Here is a 26,986-nt window from a genome sequence, read left to right as displayed (position 1 = left end):
TTTTTTGAGAAAGGAGTGATTGGTAATCAGCGGGCAGCTCTTCTCTTTCAAGAGAAAAGCCCCTCCTGTTGTAGCAAGAAGTCTTCCTTCTACGCCCTTCATTCCTCCCCAGTCTCAATGGCCTCTTGTTCGTAGGTCTCTGCTCGGACCCTCAAAAATATTTCTTTATTTAGCACAAGAATTAGGGCATACTCACACTACTAGCCTGCGCTCACACTGCGCCTAACTATCCAAGCTGGAGCACGTTTACGTCATCACTCCAGTGTTTCCAGTACATTGATTATTTGTGGCGGCCTGCCACAGAACCAACGCCGACCGCCACATATTGATTTTTTTTTTTGCTAGGCCTGGCTACTTAAAGTCGTATTTGATTGCAGAGCTACGTGCAGCGCACATATTCGCACAGCACCTCGTCTCACTCGCTCGCTCCATCTCTCTCTCATGAACCCCGCTGCACACACCAAGAAGCTGTCAATGTCGGAGACCCACCTTAAAAAAATTATTAGGAAGCATGTAAAGAGGCTAGCTAATAAGGTGTGTTCACACTGAACGTGAAGTTAAGACGCGAATACTACAGCTATATGAACCCAATTTAAACCTTTTGCTGTGATTTAATTGCAATAAACGGATCAAACTAATGCCAATAAAACTACAATATAATTTGTTAGACAAAGGTATTCATGCTTTGTCAGGTCTGTCAGCAAGTCAGCAGGACAACAAATTTTTATATTTGTTTGTGTTTGTTTTCTGAATGGAGTTTGGATCGAGCTGGCCTATTTTATGCTAACCTGTTCACAGTAAAGTACAATAATAGCTGGAATAAAGTTACAGACACATATCTTCTGAACTCACCAGGTAGTTCAACTTCCTCGCTTTCTTTTCTCCAAGTAATGTCCAGTTTTGTCCGGTTTTTATATAAATATGAAGCAGTAGTCCAACAGAGCTCTGGTGCCATCCGATGCTAACAACAGTGGGACCGGATGTGCATGAAAGCTAGCTGCCGTGAAGCGCGAGTGAAGATAAATCAAATTGTAATCCCAAAAACTAAAGTAAAAAGCTAATTTAATAAAAGCAGTTAACTCAGAGCTCCTCCTGGCATAGTTGTCTGAGCAGAATCCAGACCGACTACGGGTGTTTATTTGTCCAAAAGCTGCAGTGCTGCTCCCCGTACACTTCCCCGTTCTTTAGGAGCTCTCTGATTGTCATTACACCGCTCACAGGGTCCTCTCCAAACAACGCTCCAAAGCCGCTGGTGACGTTTGGACAATCTCATCGCTGATTGGCTTTCACAACATTGCTGCAAGCGAATTTCTCGCCCAAGTTGAAAAGTTTGAGCTCGCGTGAATCAGCATACCGTGTTGGAGTCCAGCTTAACTGCACCCTGGCCCACGCCCTGGCCCACCCCTGGCACTTCAAATGGGCCCGGGCACGGCACCGAACGATCACACTGGTCAAACAAACCGGACTTTTGGGGTTAAACGTGCTTGGACATGGTACAGATCGCATAGTGTGAGTACGCCCTTAGTTCCACGATGTCTCCAACAAGAGCTTCCTGTTTCTTTTTCTCCTTTTTCAACTTAACAGTGAGCATCTGACTTTCAGCTGAAAGCTTCTCTGTGAGCATTGGGGTCTCATCCAGTCTTTAGAAAAGTGCCTACCAGATTTTAACAGCCTCCAGTTTGCTCCTCTCTGCGTCCGCCCTCATTTTCTTCTCTATCTGGAGCTCTCGGTCAAACTCTTTACAAATGTCCTGAGGTTTTCAATCTCTGCCTGGCTCCTTTTCTTTCTGAAGCATTTGCTGCATCTCCAGGATATAATGACAAAGTTGATCCTGTTTGGTTTTCTCAGCTAAACACTCCTTTGAGACACTGAAGAGTTTCTCTCTCTGGAGTTCTTTGTTGAGATCCTTCCCCTCTTGTTTGGCCGCAGTGAGCTCTGTGACCTGCCTCCCAGCTGAATGTTTTGTTTTTGCCTCCTCAAGTTGCTAAAGAAGTTCTACCACTGTTGAGGGGCAGGCGACCTTCTCTCTGCTTAGCTCATGATTATTCATGGCTTAAGCTATCAGAAGCTCATTCTTCAGCTCCTCAATCTTCAGGAGCATGGCCTGTTTGGTCCTTCCTCTCAGCTGAGATCAGAGCTTTGTAGTGGTTTTAGGCCCTGGTGATGAAAGGGCCTCCATGTCTCTGGAAGGACCCTGATCTCAACCTGATAGATGTTACAGAGGTCGCTGGTCAAATGTTCGGCTTTCAGCTGTTTCATTCTCTGATATGTTCAATTCACTAAAACGTGTCTGATTACACACTGTGATAAATGTTTGTGTGAAAAGACCTCTGGTTCTCGTACTTGGAAGTGAACATGTTGTTTGCATCTAGCTCTGTATAATTCGAGAACATTACATGTCATAACACATTAAGACCATGTTGTGATCCCAATGAATTCTGGAATACCATTACGGCTGCGCTGATGCCTGCTGTGTAAGAGAGGAACACCCAAATGTGTCAATACTAAAATACCATATAACCTGGCCAGACCATGATTTAAAGAGTTCAGCAAGCAGATGTATGACCTACCGGTTCTTTCGGGTTGTACTGAATGGTGTACTCTATCTGTCCATTGGGACCGTCATCAATGTCTGTTGCCCCATTGTTCCCCGAGAAACCGGAGAAGATAGTGGTTCCTACTGGTGTCAGCTGAAAAAACAACAGAGAAAATTTCACTACCTTTGTCTACAAGCTCACACTACATGATGTCAAACACAAACACTTTCATACTCTGTACTACTGACATAAAACAGCTTCTATCCTGTACTGCTGACAGTGTCATGCAAACATCTACTGTCTGTATGTGGTAGAGATGAGGAAGGGACACATTAAAAAACTCTTCACATGCATCTGTCCATAAGGGATCTTGACACCCCACTGTCTCTACAAAACAAACATAAAATGACTTGCGGTTTTATGTTTATTGTGCTCAAATGGGGCTTGAAAAAGAAGATCAGCTTGCAGCTGTTTGTGTGCTTTCATTTGCTCAAACACAGACAAAAACACAAGCAGCATGGTTTGTCTGACTTTCTTTCTCTCTGTCACCACTGTGAATGTTTGCTACACCTCATTGCCCCATTGAACAGAATTTTTTAGATTAAAGCGGGACAATGGGTGATTGAAAACCATGTATGCTATGTTCAAAGGGCTTGTCACTCACAGGAAAAACAGAAAGTGTAGATATCTTTATATTTATTTTGGACATATTTCATCAAAGAAAAATAATAAAAACTGACTGGACCCAAGTACTCCCCATTATAAAATAATGAATCAGTGTCAAAACAGATTGCAGAAATGACCAAAAGGGTGTAGGTAGAAACCATTGCTTATTATGCATAGTATGTATGAAATTAACAAATTTAAGGAACAAATTACAGACAATTCAATCCAATATGCCACGGTGTGTAATTCCTGATTCATTCTCACTTTGAGTATGGTTCTCCGGCTGAAGTCTAAAAGCATTTTTCACCAAAACAAACTCACCCCATCAGCAGCAGATTTTGCTTAGGAGGTGTGCTGCAAGTAATGGCTGTTGAAGAGCATTTTTATGAAGGAGTTATGAAATTAAACATTATGCTTTTCACAATGTTTGCCAATTGTTTGTTGCTAACCAGTATTCATTGTAATTTAAAACAAATTCAACTAGTACAAATTTTCATGTTAAATAGTTTCTATCATTTTTACTTGTCAATGCTATTGCTATGTTAGCTAGCTTGTAGCTAATCATTTTTATACAAAGAGAACTAGCACATTTTTCAATGTAGCCTACTAGCGTATGCTGTGGTAGCTGTTTAGCTGCCTGATGTTACACCAGCACCAATTACTGTAATATTAGCTATTTTGCATATGTAGCACATAGGTACTTTTAGCTAACCAATGTTACACTTCCTTCAGACAACTGAAATTATAGAAGCTGTTTGTAGCTAACCCATGTTCATTTCGGGTTCAAACAAACTAAACTAACTTTTCAGTGAAAATTACTTTTAGGTTTAATATGTCTATATTTTTTCCACAATGTTGTTTTTCTTTTGGCAAAAACTATATTCAAAAATCTAGATAAATATGATATCCTTTGGAAAGTAGTTTTAGTTAGTATACAAACAAATTAAAGCCATATCAACCTTTGTTTACAACTTTTAATATAGATTTCAGCTTTCATTTGTGCTTTTAGTTTCACTTTAATTTTCACTGCACATGTGTAATAAGATACTACTACTAATAATAACAACAACAACAACAACAACAACAATAATAACTAGAACTGCAAGCAGTTATAAGGGGGGTCCAAGCCTCCCGGCGCAAGCCGCCCCCCCTCGCCCCACAGAGGGTGTGCGAGTCGGCCTGGGCGCTCCGGTGCGGCTCGGGCGACCCGTGGAGAATAAATGAGCATAGTTATAAATTAAAGGGGCTTGCGGTTACGTAGTTGTGAAATGAGTGTATGTCTATGTGAGTGTTATTTGATTTCCAATTAATAGCGCCACCTAGAGGCCGATTGATGCAAAATTTCACAAAGCCCCTCAGGAGGGTGTGCCAGATAAGGTCCCCGAGTTTGGTGTAGATCGGCCATTGCAAACATAAGATGTGACAGGACATCCTGTTTTTAGCGTTTGCGCTAAAATTAGTTGCTGTAATTCGGACGTTTTTTGGCGGATCTCCTTTTCAAACTTTCTTCGGCTCGGTCCAGAGATGGTCTGTGCCAAGTTTCGTGGCGATCGGACTTGCGGCTTCGGAGGGGTTAATTAAAATAGGTTTTTCAGTTTCCGCGATATAGCGAAAAAAAAGTTTAAGGGGAAATGGGCGTGGCCTATACCAGGAGATTCAGCTAGATCCCCTGAACGTGTGGATATAAGGTTTTGCATATGCGCCTTCGTATGCGGGAGTTCCAAGCCGAAACACATTGACTTTGCTTGTAGCGCCCCCTACAGGTAGAAGTATGCGAATTTTTTCGCCTGCCATCGTCTCATGGGTCTGAACCTGTGAGTTTTGCATCTGTAGCACTTACCGTCTAGGCCGCAGTATTGGAATTAAGCAAAAATGTACTTAAGAATAATAATACATATCTGAGCGAATACAACAGGGTTCCCAGCTCCGCTGGTACTGGGAACCGCGATGCCTTGCATTGGTGGGTTCCCAGCCTACTCGGGTTTGGACCCCTAATAATAATTATTTATTTATAAAGCACATTTTGTACAAAGGTTTGCAGCTCAAAGTGCTGTACTTAAAATTAAGTTAACAAACCCAAGCAAAACACATCCAGAACATGCTAAAATAATACAAGCAATGGTAAAAGATGATAAATAAATAGATTTAAAAAGAAAAACTCACTTTCTAGAATAGAAAAGCTAGAAATCTCAAAGATTTTCTGAGATTTTCTGTGCCACAGCACATGAAAGGAAGAACTTTGCCAACCATAAATTGCCGTGCTGTATATACTTTAATTATGTGTCAAAATAGAAGTCTAATCTGCGGGCTGCATGAGAAACATTTGAGATTAAGTTTAATTTAGCTGCTGTACCAATGATTTGTTACATCATTTCCCTCAACAGGGTTATCTCTGCCTCCCACTGATCCAACAATGGTCTCCAGAACGTCTCGTGCTGTCACTTTGCCACTTTTGGATATGGCTCTAATGAAACAACTCCAGACTAAGGCACCAGTGCCAACTCATGAAATCAGGCACAGGGATCACCTTGTACCCCGAAACTTTCACAGTGAACTCATAAATTGTGTCCTAGACGTTCTTATAAATAACCAAACTGCCTCTCTTAATCTGTCTGCCTCACTTTCTTGCACTCAATAATTGTTAGGAACAGACAACTAAAAGCAGGTTTAATGTAGATGAAGCTGGATGAACTGCCGAGTCACTCTCTTAACATTAAATTTACTGCATTACGTGGTTGGAGTTCTTGCGGCAACATAAGTGAATTGGACAATAGCTGTCAGCCTAACGAGCAGGTTTGGACTCAAATCTTAATTATTGCCCACATCAGAATAAATGTATTCACATTTTTTAAATTATTACCACCATATTTACCTTGGCCTGGCACACAAACCATATTTTAGAGATTTTTACGATGCATCTCCTAAATTGTATGGTGTTTTTTTTAAAGTGAATGGAGGGAATTATTTTAGTATGAGTAATGAGAAACTGGAGAGCTGTAAGAGGTGGCAGGGGGAGGAGGAAGAAAAGACAACCAGAAATATATAGAGTGTGGCAGGGGAAAGGTGGAGAGGTTGAGAAAAGGTGACATAATGAAGAGCTGGAAGTGTTGAGGGGGCATGGAAGTGGGAGAGCAGCAAAAACAAGAGAAGAGAGGCCAAGAGAGAGAAAGGGAGAGGTTGAGAAGACAGATTGAGTTGGACAGGCTGTGGAAGACTGTATAATGAGATATTCTACTGGGTATGCCTAGGTCTGTGCTGGCAGCAAGCTACATGTATCCTTGTCCAGTTTAAGTTTGAACCTTCTCTAGTTAAATTCTGCTTCACCAGACTCTGGAGGACACACTAACTGTGGGATTGGCATCTTAAAGACTATTCTGGAAGCCTCAGAATAACAGATTTATTTCCTTTCCTCAGCTGCCCAAAAACTTTACTCTTCAACTTTAGTCTGACACCAAAATGCCATGTACAATACTATTTGGTAGAGGTTTTTATTTAAAATACACAGTAGTGTGCACCTATAGCAGGCTACACTTTCTGAGGTGGCAATGCTAGTGCCACACATGACCCCCAGAGCTGCATGGGAAAAGCTTGGTACAGTACAACTTATGTGCTGTACTCATGCTGAACTAGACTGTAGTTCTCCCCTTATTGTCTCTAGTCTATCTAGAATCATGTACCCGCCATCATGACAAACAGCAGCACTGCAGGATAAGTGCAATAAATGGATCTTGATTTGGGTGAAAGACTGTAAAGTATTTCCACCACACGTGACTTTAATGGATATTTTTGACTACATTACGTCTCTGTGAGAGGTTGGAAGAAGACATACTTTATTATTAATCCCACAAGGGGAAATTCAATGTTCTGGTTGTATGTTTGTGTGTCACTGTTTGTGTGTGTGTGTGTGTTTTACCTCACTGACAGCAACATAGTATCTTGGCTGTTGGAAATGTGGTGCATTGTCATTGCGGTCTCGAACGACGATGCGGACTTCATGTAAAATCACTGTGCCAACCAGCTCATTGGTACACTGAACCTGAACCACAATGGATTGAATATATGAAGGGGGCTGGAAAAGGGAAAACAGAGGGGATAGATATATAGTTAGAAGATACAAGTAGTTGTACAGTTGCAATAAATAATTAACCAGAAAATACAACAAAAACGATTGCTCAGAATACTGCCAGCCTCTATTATGCTTTTTCTGCCAAATCAGACTTTCAAAAACATCTGCCGGAATACTTTACAGAACAAAACAGCAGGAGGCTGGTTGTTTTCCAGTTGAGATGGAGCAAAAGATTTTTGAGTTTCTCCCAATAGCAAATACTGGAAAAAGTGAGAAAGCCATGAAAATGTCCACCATATTTATCCTCTATAGTGAAGTCAAAGAAAAACTAAACAACCAAAGAAACAAAGAGGTCTACTGAATCAACTTAACATCAGATGTGCTCTTACAGCAATATGGGTAACACTTTCTATGAAGGTCATCGCTATAATGACTTATAAATATATTTATAATACGATATAATGCATCCATAAGACATTATAACAATTGTTATAATCACTTACAAACATGCATTAGGTGATATAGCAAAATTCATAATGTATTGTGACCTTTTGATTTAATGTTTTATAACTAATAGTAATAGCAGTTTAGATACACTTTAGTCACAATTTAGAATTAGTGATATAAAATGGAATAATAGCTTATAGTAATGTTTAATATTGTATAGTATGTCTTTGTTTGCTTTAAGTAAAGTGATAAAATATCTATCCCTGTATAATATATTACAAGTGGACATAATACCATATGAACTAATTATAAGACCTTATAACACGTCATTGTTTGCTTTAAGTAAAGTGACACACATTTTGCGCAGGAAAACAACTTTTCTTTATGTTTCTTCACTTTATGAACAATCTGTATGCATTTTGAACATTTTGCAGTTTAGCACAAAAACACAACATAATTACATCAAGGACACTCATTGTCAGGGTGGTGAAAGATCGCTCAAGAAACCTGTTGCCGACCAACATCATGTAAGAAGAGGCTCAGATGTTGGCGAGCCTATGGACAGGCCCTAACAGATGCAGTGGACGATTAAACAAAACGAAGCCTATTAAATGTTTAATGGACACATTATATCGTATTATAAATATATGTATAAGTGATTATAGCGATGATCTTCATAGAAAGTGTTACCGCTATATGCTTATTTCAGAAGGCTTTTTATTATATTTATTTAAATTCTCTTGGAAAATTCTCTCTCAGCAATCAATGAATCAAATGCTCTGACACAAAAAAGAACAGAAAGAAAAGCCGCTATCTGTGGCTGTTGCAGGACCATAATAAGCACTACCTGCCAACCTGTGTGCAGTCTGCTGGTACACTCATGAATCTGCCGGTACACATGAAAATGTGTTTTAGTGGAGTGGCTTGGGAGGGAGGCCTGAGGGGATGGGATTTTTACAGTTGGATACTTTCAAAAGTCTCCAACGTTACCTACCCTATCTTTAATTTGAGAAACAGTAGTAGTATCTGTGCCATGAGCATGAGATCAAAATTGTGTCACACCAGAGTCATTAATTTTATTTCTGTCTATCTAACATTGAGGAGCCATACCAACAAGAGTAAAATATAGTATGCAAGATATTGTAAGATTTTAAAAAATAATAACAGGACTGAAAAAAACCCTTTTCAGAACAGACAAGATAAAAAAAGTTTACATCTCTATCCAGAACCCGTCCGGTGCTGTTGAGGTAAAGGGCTTGTTTGGAAGAGTCAAGGATCACCCAGTGGTCATGGTTATCCCTTAGAGACAGAGAGATGGTACGATCCGGACCCTCAGCCACTCCATTTATCTGCATGTTCTCCACCAATAACGTTCCTGGTAATAGAATAAAATAAAAATACTTGTATTAACCCAACTAGAGAGAGAGAGAGAGGGAGACACAAAGTCCAGAGTTTCTAAATAATACGATTTACATAGCCTCTGTAGAGAAATGGTCCTAGATGGGAAATTATTAGCAAAAGAAAAGGAAAAATAGACAGTCCAAACAGACCCCTCTGCTTTTCTTCATGTTCTCAATGAATGATATACCTGGAAATTATATTTAGGACAGAAAGAGACAGTAAGAAGCATGTGGAACACTAAATTACTGTAAGTAAGTCAGACCACATACAGGGGCTATTCTGTTTGCCTTTTCAATGCCAGTACCTGGAATACTTAAGACCAACACAAACTAAAATAAACATTTCATAGAAAGACAGGAAGCTGGTCTGCCAGGATACAGCAAATGTTGTAATGACTTCAACGCTTTCATCTGCACGATTTTACGCCAACCCCCCCCTCAAAATAAATAAAAGTAAACATTTTAATAAGACAGACGGCACAGATGGAATAAAACTTGATTAATTTAACAAAGTCAACTGTGGGCGGTGAAGCGATTTGGGAATGAGAGGAATATTGAAAGACAGAGAGAGAGAGAAAGAGAGAGGGAAATACAAACAGGGTGATGAGACATGACTTCAATGGAAACTCTCAGCTTTATATTTTTAAGCAATGCATATTGTCTCTCAATCAGTATAAAGACAGGTAAGGTTGCGGCAGAGGAGGATAAGGGGTCAGAGAAGGGACGTTTCACAAGAAGGCAGATGAAGAATCAGACATCTGTGTTTGTGAAACGTCCAGACTTTATTAGTGATTGACAGTGGCAATTAAAACCGAGCGCTGCCGCTGAATTTTCCAATTGGTTTCATTAGTATCTAAGTATCAAAATGTGATTAAATATACTGCTGATTTCACACAGATTTCTTTCTTCCACTTTGGTATGAATATTGGGTATTTTTATTTGTACTTGGTTCACATAATCAGTTTCATAAACCAATTTTGGCTGTCAAGATGAATATACACAACTATTATCTGTCACGGGTTATTTCTAAGTTTACTGGAAAATATTATAACAGAAGAGGTGCATAAAATATGTGAGGAAGAAGGAGAAAAAAATGTAGAGAAGCAAAATATTTAACCACTTTACAGCCCTAAATCACAAGAGACCTAATACACACTGCATTATTAATCCCCCCTATAACAATGTACCTGGAAAAAAAACTATTTTGTGTATACAAGTATGCAAGTGTGTATACTAATACATATACACAAAAAAATTTGGCTATAAGGCAGCTTGTCCTCTGGACTGTCACCAATGACCCTACCAAACACTGTGTCAGTAAGTGAGTGAGTGAGAGAGAGAGAGAAAGAGAGAGAGAGACAGAAAAGTAGAGCAACAGGCAGAGAGAGTGAAAATTAGAAATGACAGATAAAGAGAGATTTAGAGAGAGAGAGAGAGAGAAATTGGCTAAAAGAGGCAAGCATTGTGTTGGTTTGCTTGTGTGTGTATGTGTGTGCATCCTAGAATACTTTCATACTTTCCCTCCATCCGCACACATACAACAGCATAAACACACACGCACTGAACAATCTCATATCTGATCTGCCAGACATAAAATTGGGTCATGGCCTTCTGTGCTGCCATGGAAACCCTGTCAAATGCCTTGCTGTGATTGGCCGATGTTAAATAAACGGCGAAATTTAGTGAAATTGGTTTCTTTATACCAGAAATGGGATAGAAAATTGACTTCATTAGGGAACTTTCATTCCTTGCCATCTATTGGCTATCTCTCTTCTGGTTTCTGCTTCTGTCTTGGAACCTGAGTAAAAAAACAGAAGTACATGCAAAGAAGAATGAGAAAGATAGTGCTTACACCTTGTGTAACTGTTTCTAATTTAATTCCACAGAACATCTAACACAAATGTGCTCTTTTCACAGTGACCTCACTTCACAGGATGTATGACTGAATACTGCACTCAGCAGCACCTGATTATATTGACCCATGTGTTAAAGCGCACAGGCAGAACCGCACGAGGCTGTTGAGTGTGTGTGCAGCAACGCAGAGAGCAGACAGAAGGAACTTCCCAAGAAAAAGCAGCACGAAGAGCAATTAGAGAGCAAGAGAAATGAGAAAGGTAGCATAGGAAATTGAGGTGAGAAAGATCTGGTTGAATGGGGGGCTGATAGAATTAAAGAGTAAAGAGAATGTTATGAGAAAATAGAGTGAAAATGAGCATTGTGGCAGCACATTAATAGAATTTTTACAGGACATTGGCTTAACTGAATGTGGCGGCACTGCTACGGTGTCAGCCAAGTATGAGCCATGAACTGAAAAGTAATCATCAAATCTACCTGCTGCTTCTCTGCTCTTGGTGGTGGGATGAAAGAGGGATTTAAGGCGAATACCAGTATACAGTAGGTAGGATTACAGAAGTAGCAACACATTCTCATCTCAGGGCATCAAATACCAATGCTTAGAGAAAGCCTGAAAAAATGTTGGTATTTGACGCACAAGGTACCCTTCAGTGTCCATATGAAACACCTTTTTAAGGTTTAGGCACAAAAAAACTACTTGGTTAAGTTTAGGAAAAGGTCATGGTTTCTAGTTTGGTTTAGAAAAGGTCATGGTTTTGGTTGAAATAAGTACATTATGTGATGGCGGATGGGTTACATTGGAGTTACTTGAAAGCCAAGGGCGTCTCATACAGACGCTGAAGGGTACCATGTGCGTCAAATGCCGACGCTTTGTCAGGCTTTCTCAAAGGATTGGTATTTGACGCCCTGGGATGAGACCAGGCTTGAAGTAGTGAATTTAAAAATTTATCTAACATTTGACCTGACATAATTTAATCACAAAAAAATAATTCATTATCTGAGAAAAGGGGAAAATAAGCTACAGTTAGCAGCTATAATCAATGTTTTTTAACGCTAGCATTTGTGTGAGTCCGGAGACCGCAGATGCTTTTCTCCAGGTGCACAAAGTTGGAACCACCTATTGCCTGATCTCGCGGCATTTGTCTTGAAGATCAGTCATTGTTCTAAGCTCACAGTGAGCTCATGCAGGTAGAATGTGTCCGACTTGACGGCGCGAATTGCTGATGACACATCTACTGTGGGTCAAGGTGTTCCACTGGCTAAACAATACTAACCACCAAACTACTACTCCACCAAACCAAATAAAAAATAAGTAATTTCCTTATCTGTAAATTGTAGGTACAAAAAAACGAAAAAGGAAGAAGCCTACTTGTATCTTTTCAGTGTTGCTTTTGACATACATAATCTTCATAACCAGATTCAGCATTTTCTGTTTATTCATTAGAATATGATGACGACGCTTGTGTATTATTAGGTATTTACTTTTTGTTGTATTTCAACAATGATCTTAACCCTAATAGTTGTTAGTAGAAGTTGTTTTACATTTAAGAATGTAAAACAACTTCAGTTGACAACCCTTTAGCTAATAAACTTTCCTGCTGTAAATAGAAGGTGGGAAGCTTTTCTATCCATGTATGGAATAATCACCATTTTATTTGGCTTCAGGACCCCAGCAGCGTTATTGGTGGCCTTGCTGAGTATATTTACAGCAGAACACTAATAATGTTAGAGCTGTAAGCGTAGATGATTGTATAATATTACATGCAATTTTGTATGCTGATGTAGCATGTATTATCTGCTAAATGATACACTTAATGCGTCTGAGGAATATTATGGTGTATAAGTCTGACTGAAAGTCTGACTGATGTGAGACTGAAGACGTTTTTGCTCTGTGTGTGTCGTCTAAATGTGTGTGTTTGTGCATGTGCGTGTGTGTGTGTCTGTCTGTCCTACTACCACACCTTTCCACTCATTCTAATCGTCCTTTTACTTCATATTATTAAAATCACATCCCTAATTTCAACATTATCTTTTTATGGCATTTCCCCGAGGAAAAACTCCCTAACTTGTATCTTGTTACTCTCTCGTTCCCTCCCTCCGCCTCTTTTCTTTCCTCGAGTCTATCTCTCTCTTTTGCCTACACCAACCCATGATAATCACCCTAAAGCGTGATTTTCTATTAAATCTGTAACACTATTTCACAGCCACAGTGCAATACATGGCATTATGCATACAAACCATTCTAATATTAAATTATTCTTCAGTGGGCCTGTTAGGAAGATTACTGCAAAAACAAGCACAAGCACACATGCTATATTACATAGTATGTACACAATGAACAAATCAGCACAAAGACAAACAAACCATGCAACATAACCATTGTTGTTAGACAGAACATGCAGATACACACACACACACACACACACACACACACACACACACACACGCACACAAACACTCAGTCATGCATTATGCACACATATAGCATGTGAGCACATATCTGTTACTTTATGAACATGAATAAGTAAGATTTGTTATTGCCACACAGGCACAAAAGTAGAACATTATTGTCCTCTCAACCAACCTGCAAGGCTAAACTACTATTATATCTTGAAATTAAAGAAATGTAACTATTTCGTACCTTTTATAAAAAAAAAGGTATAAAATACCCCTCAATTTTGCAGTTACAGTTTGATTTAATCACTTAGTTGTGGTAGGCAATTTATTTCAGAAGCATTTCTGAAATGTTATATTTATTGAAATGAAATGATTGGCTGACCTAACTACCTACCTGCACACACTGTGAACTCTGTGAATTGCACATTAAAATGTATTTAAAGGAGTGGCTTTGGAGGGAGGCCTGAATGGAGGGAGTGGGATTTTTTTCAGTTGAATACTTGGATATTGATACTGGTTCTAGATAGTTTCTTCAACATTGCCTACCCAAGCTTTAAATCTCTAAATAATATTTTCCTACTGTCTAGCTGTTGAAATGCCAGAAGGAGGAGAGGATGCCATAACAAAGTTGATAAGCTTGTCTAAGTAGCCCTGTATTAGGTGTGCTCACAGCAATAAGCTTAACAGCAGTGGTGAGTGATCTGCCGACTTTGTATTGCCCTGGATTTCACCTCTCAGGCTACAGGCAACTGCCCAAACCTCTGATAAGTGGACGCTGTACATGCAGCCTGAGAATATGACCTGCAGACACTGCTCAGGGCTGCAAAAAATTACTGAAAACACCTCTGCATGTCTTTTGAGTGAAAAGAAAAAAACACAACAAAATTAATATTTTATAAAATAGGCTAACATTGAAAATGAATCAAATATTAAATATTACATATGACTGTACAAGACAGTACTCTTTTTATTGAAGATGCAATATTTATCTATCATATGAGGTCAAAACTGTCACTTTTACACATTTTACATTTTACATAGTATTTAAATTTTTGTACAATACCATTAATTTGAAAGTATGATGTGACACATTTTTTTATCAAGTCTTATTTTCAATATTGACATGCATAAGTAAAATGCATGGAATAGAATTGACCATTCACATACATGTCATGCGTCACTGTTAAATGAGCTTAAAAGGCTTTTAACTTGCTTCAGTGTAAAAGAGCAGTGCAATATAATATAATTCATTTTGCAATTAATTGCAATAAATCTAATAAAAAATACTTTCCTGGATGAAAAAGTAAACAATAACCCATTCAGGTGTGTTGAAAGCACTAACTGTCATTGATGACCAACGTGGGTGGCAATAGGAAAAGCTAAAAAAAATGTCCTTCACTTAATTACCAGTCCCAGACTGATGTGCATAAAGTAAACACTCTTCTGAATGAAGAAAATAGAAAAACACAGTAAAAATGGAAAATAGCAGAAAAAAGAGTATGGATGGCTTAATAGGATGCATTAAGCTATCAACAGATACAGACATGCCAGCTGGATAGAAAGAATGCGCAGCTCTCCTTTCTGTCTGGTGTTGCTATGCTAATCTCTTTTTGTCAGTTAGGATTACAGCGATCAGGTCTCACAATTTAAAACTTAGTTGAAAAGCAGACATGGCAAACATCTTGACAGGTTTCTGATTCTGAGCAGTAATCTATAGGCTGGAGATAAGAGGGCGATTTAACCACACAGACCAACTTGTCTGTGTACATTTCACCTTCCCCCCATAAGATTTAGTGGCCTTCCTCAAGGCTAACATAAGCCTTAATTTACTTGTGACCAAAGTAAGCATTAAACTCATCAATTAAAATGTGATCCCTCCACAAATAACCTCCTCTGAACTTCACAAAGATTATGTTCATATACACACAAGCCTGCACTAAAACACACTCCCAAGGAGACTCTGGGATTGTGTGCTTGTTTATGTTCCTCTGTAGAGTCTAAATTAGCTAAGAAGGTCTTAAACAGTTTGAGCTAACTCTGGAAACAAAAACACACACTGAAAATATTTTCTTTGGTGCTCTGATAAAAGGTGTCTGAAAACTTTGGTAGCCTTATATTTGTTTAGTCAGGTGGTTCAATGCGGTAGGAGAGAAGAGAAGAGAAGAAAAATTGTCTAAAATATTCAAACTAGGACTTCTAGTCAAACAAATGTCTATCATTGTTGTCTAACTCAAGGACCTCTTTCCATAACAACCACTTGGCACACAACATAAAGGTCTGGGAAAACATAAATAATTCATTATAGCTAAAATAAAATAAAAAACCATTAACTTAAACCAAGTTACACTGGAAACATTACTGACAAAATCATCACAACCCCCATAACACAATTCATCCCCATCAGAAAAAAAGTAGTTATTGTTGCAAATTCATGTTAAATAAATAGTATATAATAAATTTTGGGAAATGCACTTATTTGCTTTCTTGCTGAGAGTTTGATGAGAAGATTGATATAATATGAAGCTACAACCAGGAGCTGTTAGCTTCACTTGCATAAAGACTGAATACAGGGAAACAGCTAGCTTTGCTCTGACCAAAGAACAAAATCTGCCTACTTAAACATCAAAAGCTTACTAATTAACACATTGTGTTTGTTTAATCAAACAAACATATAAATTAAGATTTTTGGATTTTGTTATTAATAGAAACCATCAATATTTCTTGGTTGGGTGCAGTCACTTCCTGCCTGGTAACCTATCGAGACTCCAGGTATGAATTAAACAAATAAGATTTAACATGTTAGTTAGAGCTTTGAAAGTGCTGGTAGGCAGATTTTGGCAGAGCTAGGCTAGTTCTTTCTCTTCCAGTCTTAAAGCTAAGCTTAGCTAATCGGCTGCTGGCTGTAGCTTCACATTTATACAAGAAAGATATTGGTCTTCTTTCTCAGCAAGAAAGCAAATATTCGTATTGCTTAAAATGTCAAACTCTTCTTTTATGTGTGCGTTCACACATAGAAAGACACAAACACAATCAAACACACATATTTTTGTTGTTTATGCTCATACACAGGGATTTAGCTCAAACTGAATGACCTTAATGTCTTATCTCCCGGAACGGGGATCCAACTTCCAACACAGTTACACAGTTATCTAATGAATATTAATGACTATGGGTTACATGCCATGCCAATCATCTGAAAAGGTCATGATCATCTAACAGTGTTTGTTTGTAACAAACGGTAAAAGGTGATGATTATCTTAAAAATGTCTAACAAAAGTGTTCTGAATACTTTACCGTTGGGGCTTTCTTCGTCTATGGCAACGATGGTAGCAGGAGGACCCGACCGAGACAATTTACATTCTGGGAGGGTGAAAAAGAAAAAGAGAAAATTTAGTGTTATCATTGGTAACCTCTCAGGTTTCACTGCTTTATCTGCTTTAGAAAAGCCTGAACTCAATTGTGAAGCATATGGATTTACTTGATGCATGTTAGTATTTAAAAGGAAAATGTTTTGCTCTCTCTCTCTCTCTATATATATATAGTGAGCAAAACATTTTCCTAAATTTCATGTATATATATATATATATATATATATATTTGTTTATATATATATATATATATGTATATTATACATTAAGGTGAAAATAGGAGAGGAATAGAGAAAAGAGGTGTATGGGGTTAGCAGAGGAAAGTAAAAAACAAGAGGAGAGAAAAATATCTGTATCTAGACAGAAGAAAATGATGATGGACGGGGAAACACTCATTATAGAAAAATAGAAATAGTAAAAAACAAAATAAAACGAAAAATAAAATAAAACATCATGGCAAAGAAATGCTGAGTACGACTGTAAGATATAATCTAGAGCTTATTAGCCTCATTGTTTTCTTATATAATCATACAATCAGAGTGAAATGTAGTAGAAAAAGAATTGGTAAATACAGGCATAAACCCCCTACAATCATCCCTCTAGGGTTTGTGGGGGTTAATAACAGTGACTGAACATACAGTTAACAGAGGAAGAAAGAAGAGATAGTTCTTACCCTCATATTGCCAGTCTACAGTTTGAGACAGCCACATTCCATCAGGAAGGAGAGAGGAGAAGCAGGATGGTATTATCCAAGGGAGGAAGGAAGAAAGAAGGAAAAAGCAGAAGAAAGAAATCATGAAGGATAAGAATGAAACTTAAGAGCAAAGTACGACAACAAGACAACCAATAGAAAGGGGGAGGAGGGAGTTGGGAGTCAAACATGAAATAAGCAGAGGACAAGCAAGTGTGTTTACATTTAGGCTTACAGTATAGAAATGTTCATGTGCTTATCTCTGTAAGCTTTTCCACCTCCATTCACAGCCACCACCCGCACTTACTGTATTACTATGACGAGAAATAATTTTAACCCAAGCTGGAGGCTTAAAATGGTCCCATTCAGAGGGGAAAAAAGGACCGACATTCAAGGATTCTCCTTTATCCCTCTGTCCTTGCCAGAATACGGAAATACAAGAACACCCACATTCACCAGGCAGGGTAAAATTATAGTACAGCTCTCGAGGACAGTTGGGAAATATCCCACGGGGGAGGCTGGAAGACAGATATCTATCTGCTCACCTAGAAAATAAACTTCATGGATCTATGATCACACTTTCTCTCTTTTGGACTCTCTCCCCGATTAAGCGATACAACTGTAGGACATCATAGGTTATCCCAGGATTCATTGGTATTGTGTCTTATTTCTGACTATGGGAGACAGTATTGAATGTACCCAAATATAGATTAAACTGTCCTAGGGCTCCGAATTAGCTTATCTCAGTGCTGAAAAGGATTGGTTTTCCAATTTGTCATTCCGAGAAGGAGGCCCAGTAATGTTTTCAAAGGCATAATGATTTACAACTGACCCTCAAATCAAGCCAAATGCCAGCTTATGCACTTTACTATACATTTTACACTTGTTGTTTTGTAAGTGTATGACATATCTAGTGGCAAAGATGCTTAAACATTAACTACGCTCGTAGTTGTCATATTAGCTATGTATAAGCTTGTCTAAATCGTTTATTAGCAACTAAGAAGACTAAGAATTTGTTCGAGCTAGCATTCAGAGATGATTATTCTGTCAGGCAGCATGACAAGTAAAGAAGTTCAAACTGTACCAACAATAGTATACTCAAAGCTTAAAAGTTATTACTGCTTATACTGCATTGAAGTCACAGTGAGAGGTTGGGGTGGATAGATGAGTATACAAAGCACAGGACTTTGACACAGGGTTCGTGTTCTGTGTCCCAAAGCACAGAAGTGCTTTTAGTTAAATATTAAAGGAATAGTTCAGCATTTTGGGAAACACACTTATTCGCATTCATTTTGAGAGTGTGATAAGAAGGACAATACTAACCATATTGCAAAAAACAACAATTTGTGGCTTTAGTAAGAGGTACATTATAAGCATTAACTATTGCTTGGTGACAGCTGGAATCACACTGAGACATCCTGCGGGGAGGTGCTGTATAGAAGTGCTGGGCAAGTGGATAAACTGTTGTTCATCAAAACCATCTAAAACCACAGAATGACATTTTTGCATTGCAATTTTTGCATGGATCAAACAAACAAGATACAGTCTGTTAATTAGTGAGCTTTAAGGCTCGTGCAGACTACACGACTTTCAGCATCGGCCGATGGCCATGCCAACTTGCCATCTTGTAATGGGGAGTCTTGAAGTCGTTGTGGCATTCACGCTACATAACTGATCGGTGACAGGGGGTCACATACTACATGAGCTGACTGCAACTGTGTCACCCAACGCTGGTCTCCAAACCATGTTTTGTCAAGAAAACACACGTGAAATGTGAAACGGGAAATGACACGAGCCTACACACGAAACAGCTTATTATGAAGCTAGCAATTATAAAGACAAAGATTATGGGTGAAAGAATTGATTAGCACACACAGGTAGCAGGGATCATCTGTGCTACAGAGAGAGTTGGAGATGAGTAAAAAGTGTTTTGCAGTGAAAAAGTAGCTGTCTGCTCTGCCAGCTGCCTGCTGTCATTGGCTGAATGTGGATGTCGAGTCGGCCGACTCCTCCAGATGTTTAGCATGCTAGATATCTGGCTGGCGTCTGTGATGACGTCAGGGAGCCGTTTTTAGACGTCGTTGAGTAGTTCAGACATAACGACTAGCTCGATCACTGATTTAAGGTTGACGGTCAACCAGCTCCCCAGTGGCCCCCCTGGCAAGGAGCATATGCATAAAATGCTATATACTATCTATGTTATGTAACCCCTTGGTTTGAGTTAAAAGGTCAATAGCAGCAATTATGTGTTCTCATATTAGGCTCTGTCACTTTAAGAGGACAACCTCTGACCCTGAGGTGTGACAGACTTTGATGTTTATTTTAGGAGAGGTCTCCATTTCTAAAATTGTGACTGGTTAAGGGGCGGGACTAACAGGCAGAGCAGAGCGGAGTACACCGGTGTTGTGTCGAATGTGTGTGTTGTCTGTTGAGGCTGCAACAAGCTGCAGAAGAAAGAAAAGTCTAATTTAATTAATGTACAGAGACAGTTAGTAGTCTGGCTAGTTTATAATAAGTTTGTCACACTGCTACACAGTTTTGTGTATTGTACTATGCATGAGAGCTAATAGTCTGCAGATAGCAACATGTTAGCACCATCGCTAACAGCAAGCTAACGTGGTAAGAACACTGAAGCCCTGACAGCGCCGCGTGTGACTGGCTGTTAACGTTATGCTTTGAGGGAGACCGTCCTGTGCCTGTTTTCACCTTCATCTTTGTGAAAGGATTGCAAAACATGAGAACAGCAGGAGTCATCTGGACGATGCTGTGAAACTGGAACAAGCGCTCCAGTGAGTAGCACAACAAACACTGCGGGGCCACGATGAGTCGCCGGTCTGTTTGAAAAACTTCAGTCAACTTCATCTGGTGAGTGAAAGCATCTTTTATCATCCTGACTCTGCTGCTGGTCCCTGCATGGGCAAATTGTTGTGCTGGATCGGTTGACACTAGGCTACAGAATACGGTTGTTGTCATGATGTTGTTGTCACATAGCCACTTTCATACTGCCTTATTATAGTTTGCTGATTCGCTGCGCTGTTTAAAAGGTATGGAGCCGGGAATGGGATATATATTGGCTGACATTCTTTCCGTTTTGATTGCAGGATCTCTGTGGAAAGCGGCTATAGAAATGCTCTGGATCCCTAAAACTTTGTCTTTGCGCGTCGTTGACTTCATTGGTGTTGAGCTTACTGCTCTTTGATATGGCCCTGTAGGCTCATTTGTTCTGAGCTTGGTTGTGTCTGCTTATTCTAGGTTTGTGACAGTGGTACTGTAACTTATGTCAATGCACTCCTCTCTCGCTCTCTCATGTTAAGTGTTTTGTGGAGCCATGCTGTTCGTTGACATGTTAAAAAACACAGAAGCAAGAGAGAGTATTGTAGTTTTACTGGTATTTATGTTTTGAAATGGTTGGTGCCCCACCAGTTTTACATATAAATATGACACTGGTCAAATCGGTTGTTAAAAAGTGGGATATTTCAAGAATAAACATCCTAGTTGTTTGTAACAAGAATAACACCAAACTTAGTATGTTAACAAATAATTACACAACTCTACACAGACACAGCTTGCAACAAGATGACTCCGCAGATGGCAGCCTCTAGACTAAACTCCGTAGTGCTTTTTGTGTTTTTGTTTATTAACACTGTTTTCTGCCGTCCCTCTCTGGTAACATTTACCGGAGAATAGCTCTTAAAGATTGGACTTTCAACTGCTCATACTATTGCACCGCTTTACCCGGAACTTTGCCGGAGTTATTAGTTGGAGGAGCAGCAGCTACGTTTGGGATCCTTCGGAAACGGCGGAGGGGAAAACGAGCAGGCGTGCTGGTTAAACTGAGACAGCGAGGTTTTCGCACTGCGCTCCCTTCAATTCACCTGGCGAATGCTCTCTAGCCAACAAAATGTACAAACTGCTTCTCCTCAACAGTACTAACTCGGACTTCTGCAGTTCTGCCGCCCTGTGTTTCACCAAATCCTGGCTCTCTGAGCGCATCCCGGACAGCGCACTTCACCTACCTAACTTTAATCTCATCTGCGCGGATTGCAAAAGGGAGCTCACGGGAAAAACAAGGGGAGGCGGACTCTGTTTCTATATAAACAAAGGTTGGTGCACAGATGTCACAGTGTTGGAAAAATCATGCAGCCCTCACTTAGAGACATTATTTCTAAACTGTAAACCTTTTTATTCACCGTGGGAGTTTTCCTCGTTTGTCCTGGTCGCTGTTTACATTCCTCCTCAGGCCTGTGCTAGTGAGGTGTATCTAAACCTGGCCGACCAGATAACTAATGTGGAGAAAAAACATCCAGACTCCCTGCTCATTGTACTTGGAGACTTCAACAGAGCAAACCTCAGCCACAAACTCCCAAAGTACAGACAGCATTTTAAGTGTCCCACCAGGGACACTAACACACTGGACCACTGCTACACTACATTAAAGGACGCCTATCGCTCTGTTCCTCGTGCAGCCTTGGGACTCTCTAATAACTGTCTGGTTCATCTTATCCCAACATACAGGCAAAAACTGAAATCTGCTAAACCTGTTGTAAAGACTGTGAAAAGATGGACTAACGAGTCAAAGCTGTAGTTACAGGCCTGCTTTGACTGCACTGACTGAAGTATTTTTGAGGCTGCAGCCACTGACCTGGACGAACTGACACTGTGACATCTTACATGAGTTTTTGTGAGGACATGTGTGTGCCGACTAAAACCTTCTGCACAACAACTGCTCCTCAAGAGATCCATCTGTGAAACTCCTGAAGTTTGCTGACGACACTCGGCCTCATCCGGGACGGTGATGAGTCGGCCTACAGACGGGAGGTTGATCAGCTGGCTCTCTGGTGCTGTCAGAACAACCTAGAGCTTAACACGCTCAAAACTGTGGAGATGACCGTGGACTTCAGAAGGAGCCCCCCCACTCTGCCCCCCATCACCATACTCAACAGGCCTGTGACTGCTGTGGAATCCTTCAGGTTTCTGGGATCCACTATTTCCCAGGACCTGAAGTGGGAGCCCAACACGGACACCATTATCAAGAAGGCCCAGCAGAGGATGTACTTCCTGCGTCAGCTCAGGAAGCTCAACCTGCCTAAGGACCTGCTGATCCACTTTTACACAACTATCATCCAGTCTGTCCTCTGCACGTCCATCACTATCTATTTTGGATCTGCCACCAAAAAGGACAAGGACAGACTACAACGGACAGTCAGGACTGCATCCGTGCTAACCTGACCTCCATTCAGGACTTATACATTTCCAGATTCAGGAAATGGGCAGGAAACATCACTGCAGATCCATCTTACCCCGGACACAATCTGTTCCAGCTTCTCCCCTCTGGTAGGCGCTACAGAGCACTGTACGCCAAAGCCAACAGACTTAGGAACAGTTTCTTCCCACAAGCCATCACTCTGATGAACAGCTGATTTGACTCACGGTGTCGGGAACAATTCTTGTGCAATAACCCAGTAACTCTGCCTCTAATCAGCCACCTGTTTACTGGCTAACACTTATTATTTATTCACCATTCTGTATTTCAGTGCTGTTCATACTGTTATATTGTCATACTGTAGATACTGTATACCTAATCCACCTACATCAAGTCATTAATCCTGCACAAAATGCTTAATACTTATTTATTCCAGCATCCTTTGCACTATGCTTCATTGCACTGTGTACATGTATGCATGTATATGTACCTGTAGATCACATCCACCTCCGACATGTACATACTCCTGCATCCTTTGCACTCTGCTCACTGCACTATTTGTCAATATGTCTATATTGTTTTTGTTCATAGTGTGGATATTTGTCTTGTCTACACTGAAGTCTGTGTCAGTTTTTTTTTCTGCAATGAGACACAGACACACAGGCAGGCAGAGTGACCACAGGGGGAAACCAAAATGCACAAACACAACTTAACATCAAAAAGCAAACTAAACACAATAGGAAACAAGCGCGCAAGACGAGACAATGTCAACTAAACAATCACCAGACAGAATACAAACCAACACTTAGCACACAGAAAACTTAATAATACAAATAAACTACAACCAAAGAAGGAACAGACTAAGACTGGGACAAAACAAAGCAGACAAGACAATAAAATAAAAATAAAATAATACAAACCCAGAACCAGGAGTGAATACCAAGACATGAACTAAGATAAGGCAGGTACTAAGAGAACTAAACATGAACAAAAGAATAAACAAAGCTACAAAGAAAAATCACAAAACCCCAAACTATGACAGACTAAACACAGGAAAAATAAGAGCACAAAACCAAAGTACTAACAACAGTCAAGACAATGGTATTGCTTATCTTACTCTTGGAAAGAACACAAATTTTGGTAGTGTGTTAAGAACCACAAATCAAGCCAGAAATCTTGGTGTAGTCATGGACTCAGACCTGAATTTGTGGAGCCACATTAGGACAATTACAAAGTCAGCCTACAATCACCTGAAGAATATATCACGGATTAAAGGAAGACCTGGAAAAACTTATCCATGCATTTATCTTCAGTCGACTCGACTACTATAACAGTGTCTTTACAGGGCTCCCCAAGAAATCCATCAGACAGCTGCAACTAAGACCAGAAAGGTGGATCACATCACTTCACTTCTGAGGTCTTTACATTGGCTTCCTGTATGTCAAAGAATTTATTCCAAAATCCTGCTGTTAGTTTATAAAGCACTAAATGGTTTAGGGCCAAAATACATTTCTGATCTTCTGCTTCGTTACGAACCATCCAGACCTCTCAGGTTGTCTGGGGCAGGTTCGCTTTCTGTCCCCAGAGTCAAATCTAAACAAGGAGAAGCAGCGTTCAGTTATTATGCTCCGTATATCTGGAACAAACTCCCAGATAACTGCAGGTCTGCTGAAACTGTCAGTTCTTTTAAATTAAGACTGAAGGCTTTTCTTTTTACCATAGCTTTTAATTAAATATTTCAGATTTTCCTTTTACCACTGCCTTTCAACTAGTAGATTGATAACTTACACTGCACTGTAACCTTTATTGTCCTGTTTTCTTTTTCTTTGTTTTTAGCTTTTTACCATTGGTTTTAATTAAATATTTACACAGTGAGAAATGAGTACGTAATTGAGTGAAAAGATAATGAGAGCGAGATTGAACAGAGTGAAGGAAGTGGTCTTAAATCTCGTGCCTGAGTGATTTGCAGGAGTCTCTGTCCACCTGTAAATGCGCAGGTGGGTCCAGAGTATAACTGGATCAAAGTGGCCTGCGGACAGACACGTCCTGGTTTCTCTGTAGTGTCCGAGGGTTTTTGGAGTGTCAGTGGACCCAAAGATTGCTATGGACCTGTGTACAGACTAGCTAGAGAGAGTAGATTAAGTGTACTTCTCTGTTTATTCTCTTTTCAGAATAATTGTAACTCAATTATTTGCTCATCCCCTCAGCCTGTTTTTATTTTCCATTTAACTCTTTTAACCCTGATTGTACACTGCACTGTAACTGTTATTATTTTTTAATGTGTATTTTTTCAATTTCCCTATGTTGCTTTTAAACTTTTTTATATTTCACCTGTTGCTTTTATGTTTTATGTAAAGCACTTTGAATTACCTTGTTGTTGAAATGTGCTATACAAATAAACTTTCCTTGCTGGTGTAGGCAACTTTGGAGAAACAAGCAAGAGACAGCTAGATCTTCAAATTATCCAGCTGAAAAAAAAAAATCCCACCCCATCCCTTCAGGCCTCCATCCACAGCCACTCACCTAAAATAAATTTTCATGTGCAATTAATGACAGGTAGGTAGGCCATGTTTATTACAGTCCTACAACATCCATCTACCAAATCTTTTTAAATTTTTTGTGTCAGAGCATTTTATTTATTGATTGCTGTCGGGATGCAAAGAGAACTTTAACAAATATAACAAAAATGCTTCTAAAATATATTGCCTACCCTAGCTGCAATTGACTGACTTTTGATATTTAACCAAGACCCTGATCTCTTGCTCCAACTAAACATGTTTTATATGCCAGGATCGGATATTCCAGGTTTCCTTGTTATTTTGAAAAAAATCCAATCCATTTGTCCATCAACCCAGGTGGTGGTGAGCGAGAATTTTACCCCTTCCCTCTTTTGAAACTGTTCTACGGGTGCGTTTCAGGTAAGCAATCCAGAAAGATGCATGAGCCATGGAACCATAGTCACTAGTTACACTCTACCAGCTGGCTTGTGTGTGTTTGTGTGCGTTTGTGTGTGTGTGTGTGTGTGTGTGTGTGTGTGAACAGCAGATGACAGATGTGTATCCCCTGCTTGGCTGCCTTTTTATCCTTCAGTGTAAGTTGATGCCCCTCATCTATTACTAACCAGCCATTTGTTCTCTATGGGGCATCAATGTCGCTTCCTCTCCCCTCGGTTTCTTCCCTCCTCTGTCTCTTCTCATCTGCCTCCCTCGCTCTACTTGTCATTCTGCTGAACCCCCTCAAATAATAAAAACGAAATGGGATGAAACAGTAAACAGTCCGGGTTGTAACTTAAAGTGACAGATGAACACGATAAGATATGAAAATTAAATGAGCTAAATCTTTTCTTTACCTTCTGAATACCTGGAAAGGATAGGTAATGCTAATTTAATTTAATTTGAATTATGTGTTACAGTCATTTATGCTCTCTGTGCATGACAGTTGAGTTTACCCAATGTTGAGAATCTTACTGAAAGCTGCACTGGGGAGAAAATTCAGGATGAAGAGTCAGTAAATTTGAATAGGTCACAGGCGTATTTCCAAGAGAACACTTGTTTGTATGAGACATCTGATAAAAGTGCTCCTATAGTAAAGTTAAGGTTCTCATGTATACAGGTACTTATCCCCGTTAAGTGTCTACTCATGCTCACCCTCAAAAGTTTACTTCTGCATTTCTTCCCTCAATCAGATGTACTTGTCTTCCTGTAAGCACTCACTTATTCTCCTGTAAGCTAACACTTGTGACCCTCCTCTTTCAAAGTTTCCCAGTAAAAAAAATAATCACTGAAAAGACTTTGTGCATGAGCGAGTGCATAAGTCCATCTAATGCCAGGTTTCTGTCAAGGTGATGAAAAGCTCCATGGTAAGTTATTATGGGAAATGAGGGTAGAGCATTCAAGGTGTGGACCACATAAAAAATGCGACTCAAAACTTTGAAATAGACCTCGCCATTCAGACAGTATCACAGGGAGTCATTTCAAATTTATCATCCACCCAATGCCTCTTTATTTAAACCAGTAGTGTTTCAATCAATATCTTTTTTATTTACTATTCAAATTCTGTCCATCTAAATTTGGCAGACAGAATAAGCAGGTATGGGTTGCCAAGATAGGCAGGAAAAAAAGTCCTCATTAAGAACAAAGTCGACTAGGGAAGAAGAGAGGCTAGTGACTGCAGCCGAAGACCACAGAAATCACCCAAGAGAACAGGCTTGAGCTGGTTGAAATCTACTATTGTTGTACACACACACCTTAGCAACTGTCTCCATGAAACACACATGCGCATGCTGCTTAGGAACCATTTCTTCACAACATAACTCCATGTGCACATTCATGTCACTTTACACAGTTTACAGAGTCGA

At 39.6% G+C, this 26,986-nt stretch overlaps 1 protein-coding gene across 1 annotated transcript in view; it reads right to left on the bottom strand.

Annotated features, from left to right (window-relative positions):
• Positions 1-26,986, bottom strand: part of LOC123983506 (protocadherin-15-like) — a 216,791-nt gene that overhangs the window by 139,471 nt on the left and 50,334 nt on the right. Inside the window, exons 2-5 of the mRNA XM_046069766.1 lie at positions 16,662-16,727; positions 8,931-9,091; positions 7,117-7,272; positions 2,571-2,690 (exon numbers count right to left, since the gene is read on the bottom strand). Of these exons, the coding sequence (XP_045925722.1) occupies positions 2,571-2,690; positions 7,117-7,272; positions 8,931-9,091; positions 16,662-16,727 (503 nt within the window). The remainder of the gene's footprint in view (positions 1-2,570; positions 2,691-7,116; positions 7,273-8,930; positions 9,092-16,661; positions 16,728-26,986) is intronic.

Source organism: Micropterus dolomieu, linkage group LG14 (assembly GCF_021292245.1).
Source record: "Micropterus dolomieu isolate WLL.071019.BEF.003 ecotype Adirondacks linkage group LG14, ASM2129224v1, whole genome shotgun sequence".
NCBI lineage: Eukaryota > Metazoa > Chordata > Actinopteri > Centrarchiformes > Centrarchidae > Micropterus > Micropterus dolomieu.
This window is presented reverse-complemented; position numbering and strand designations above follow the sequence as displayed.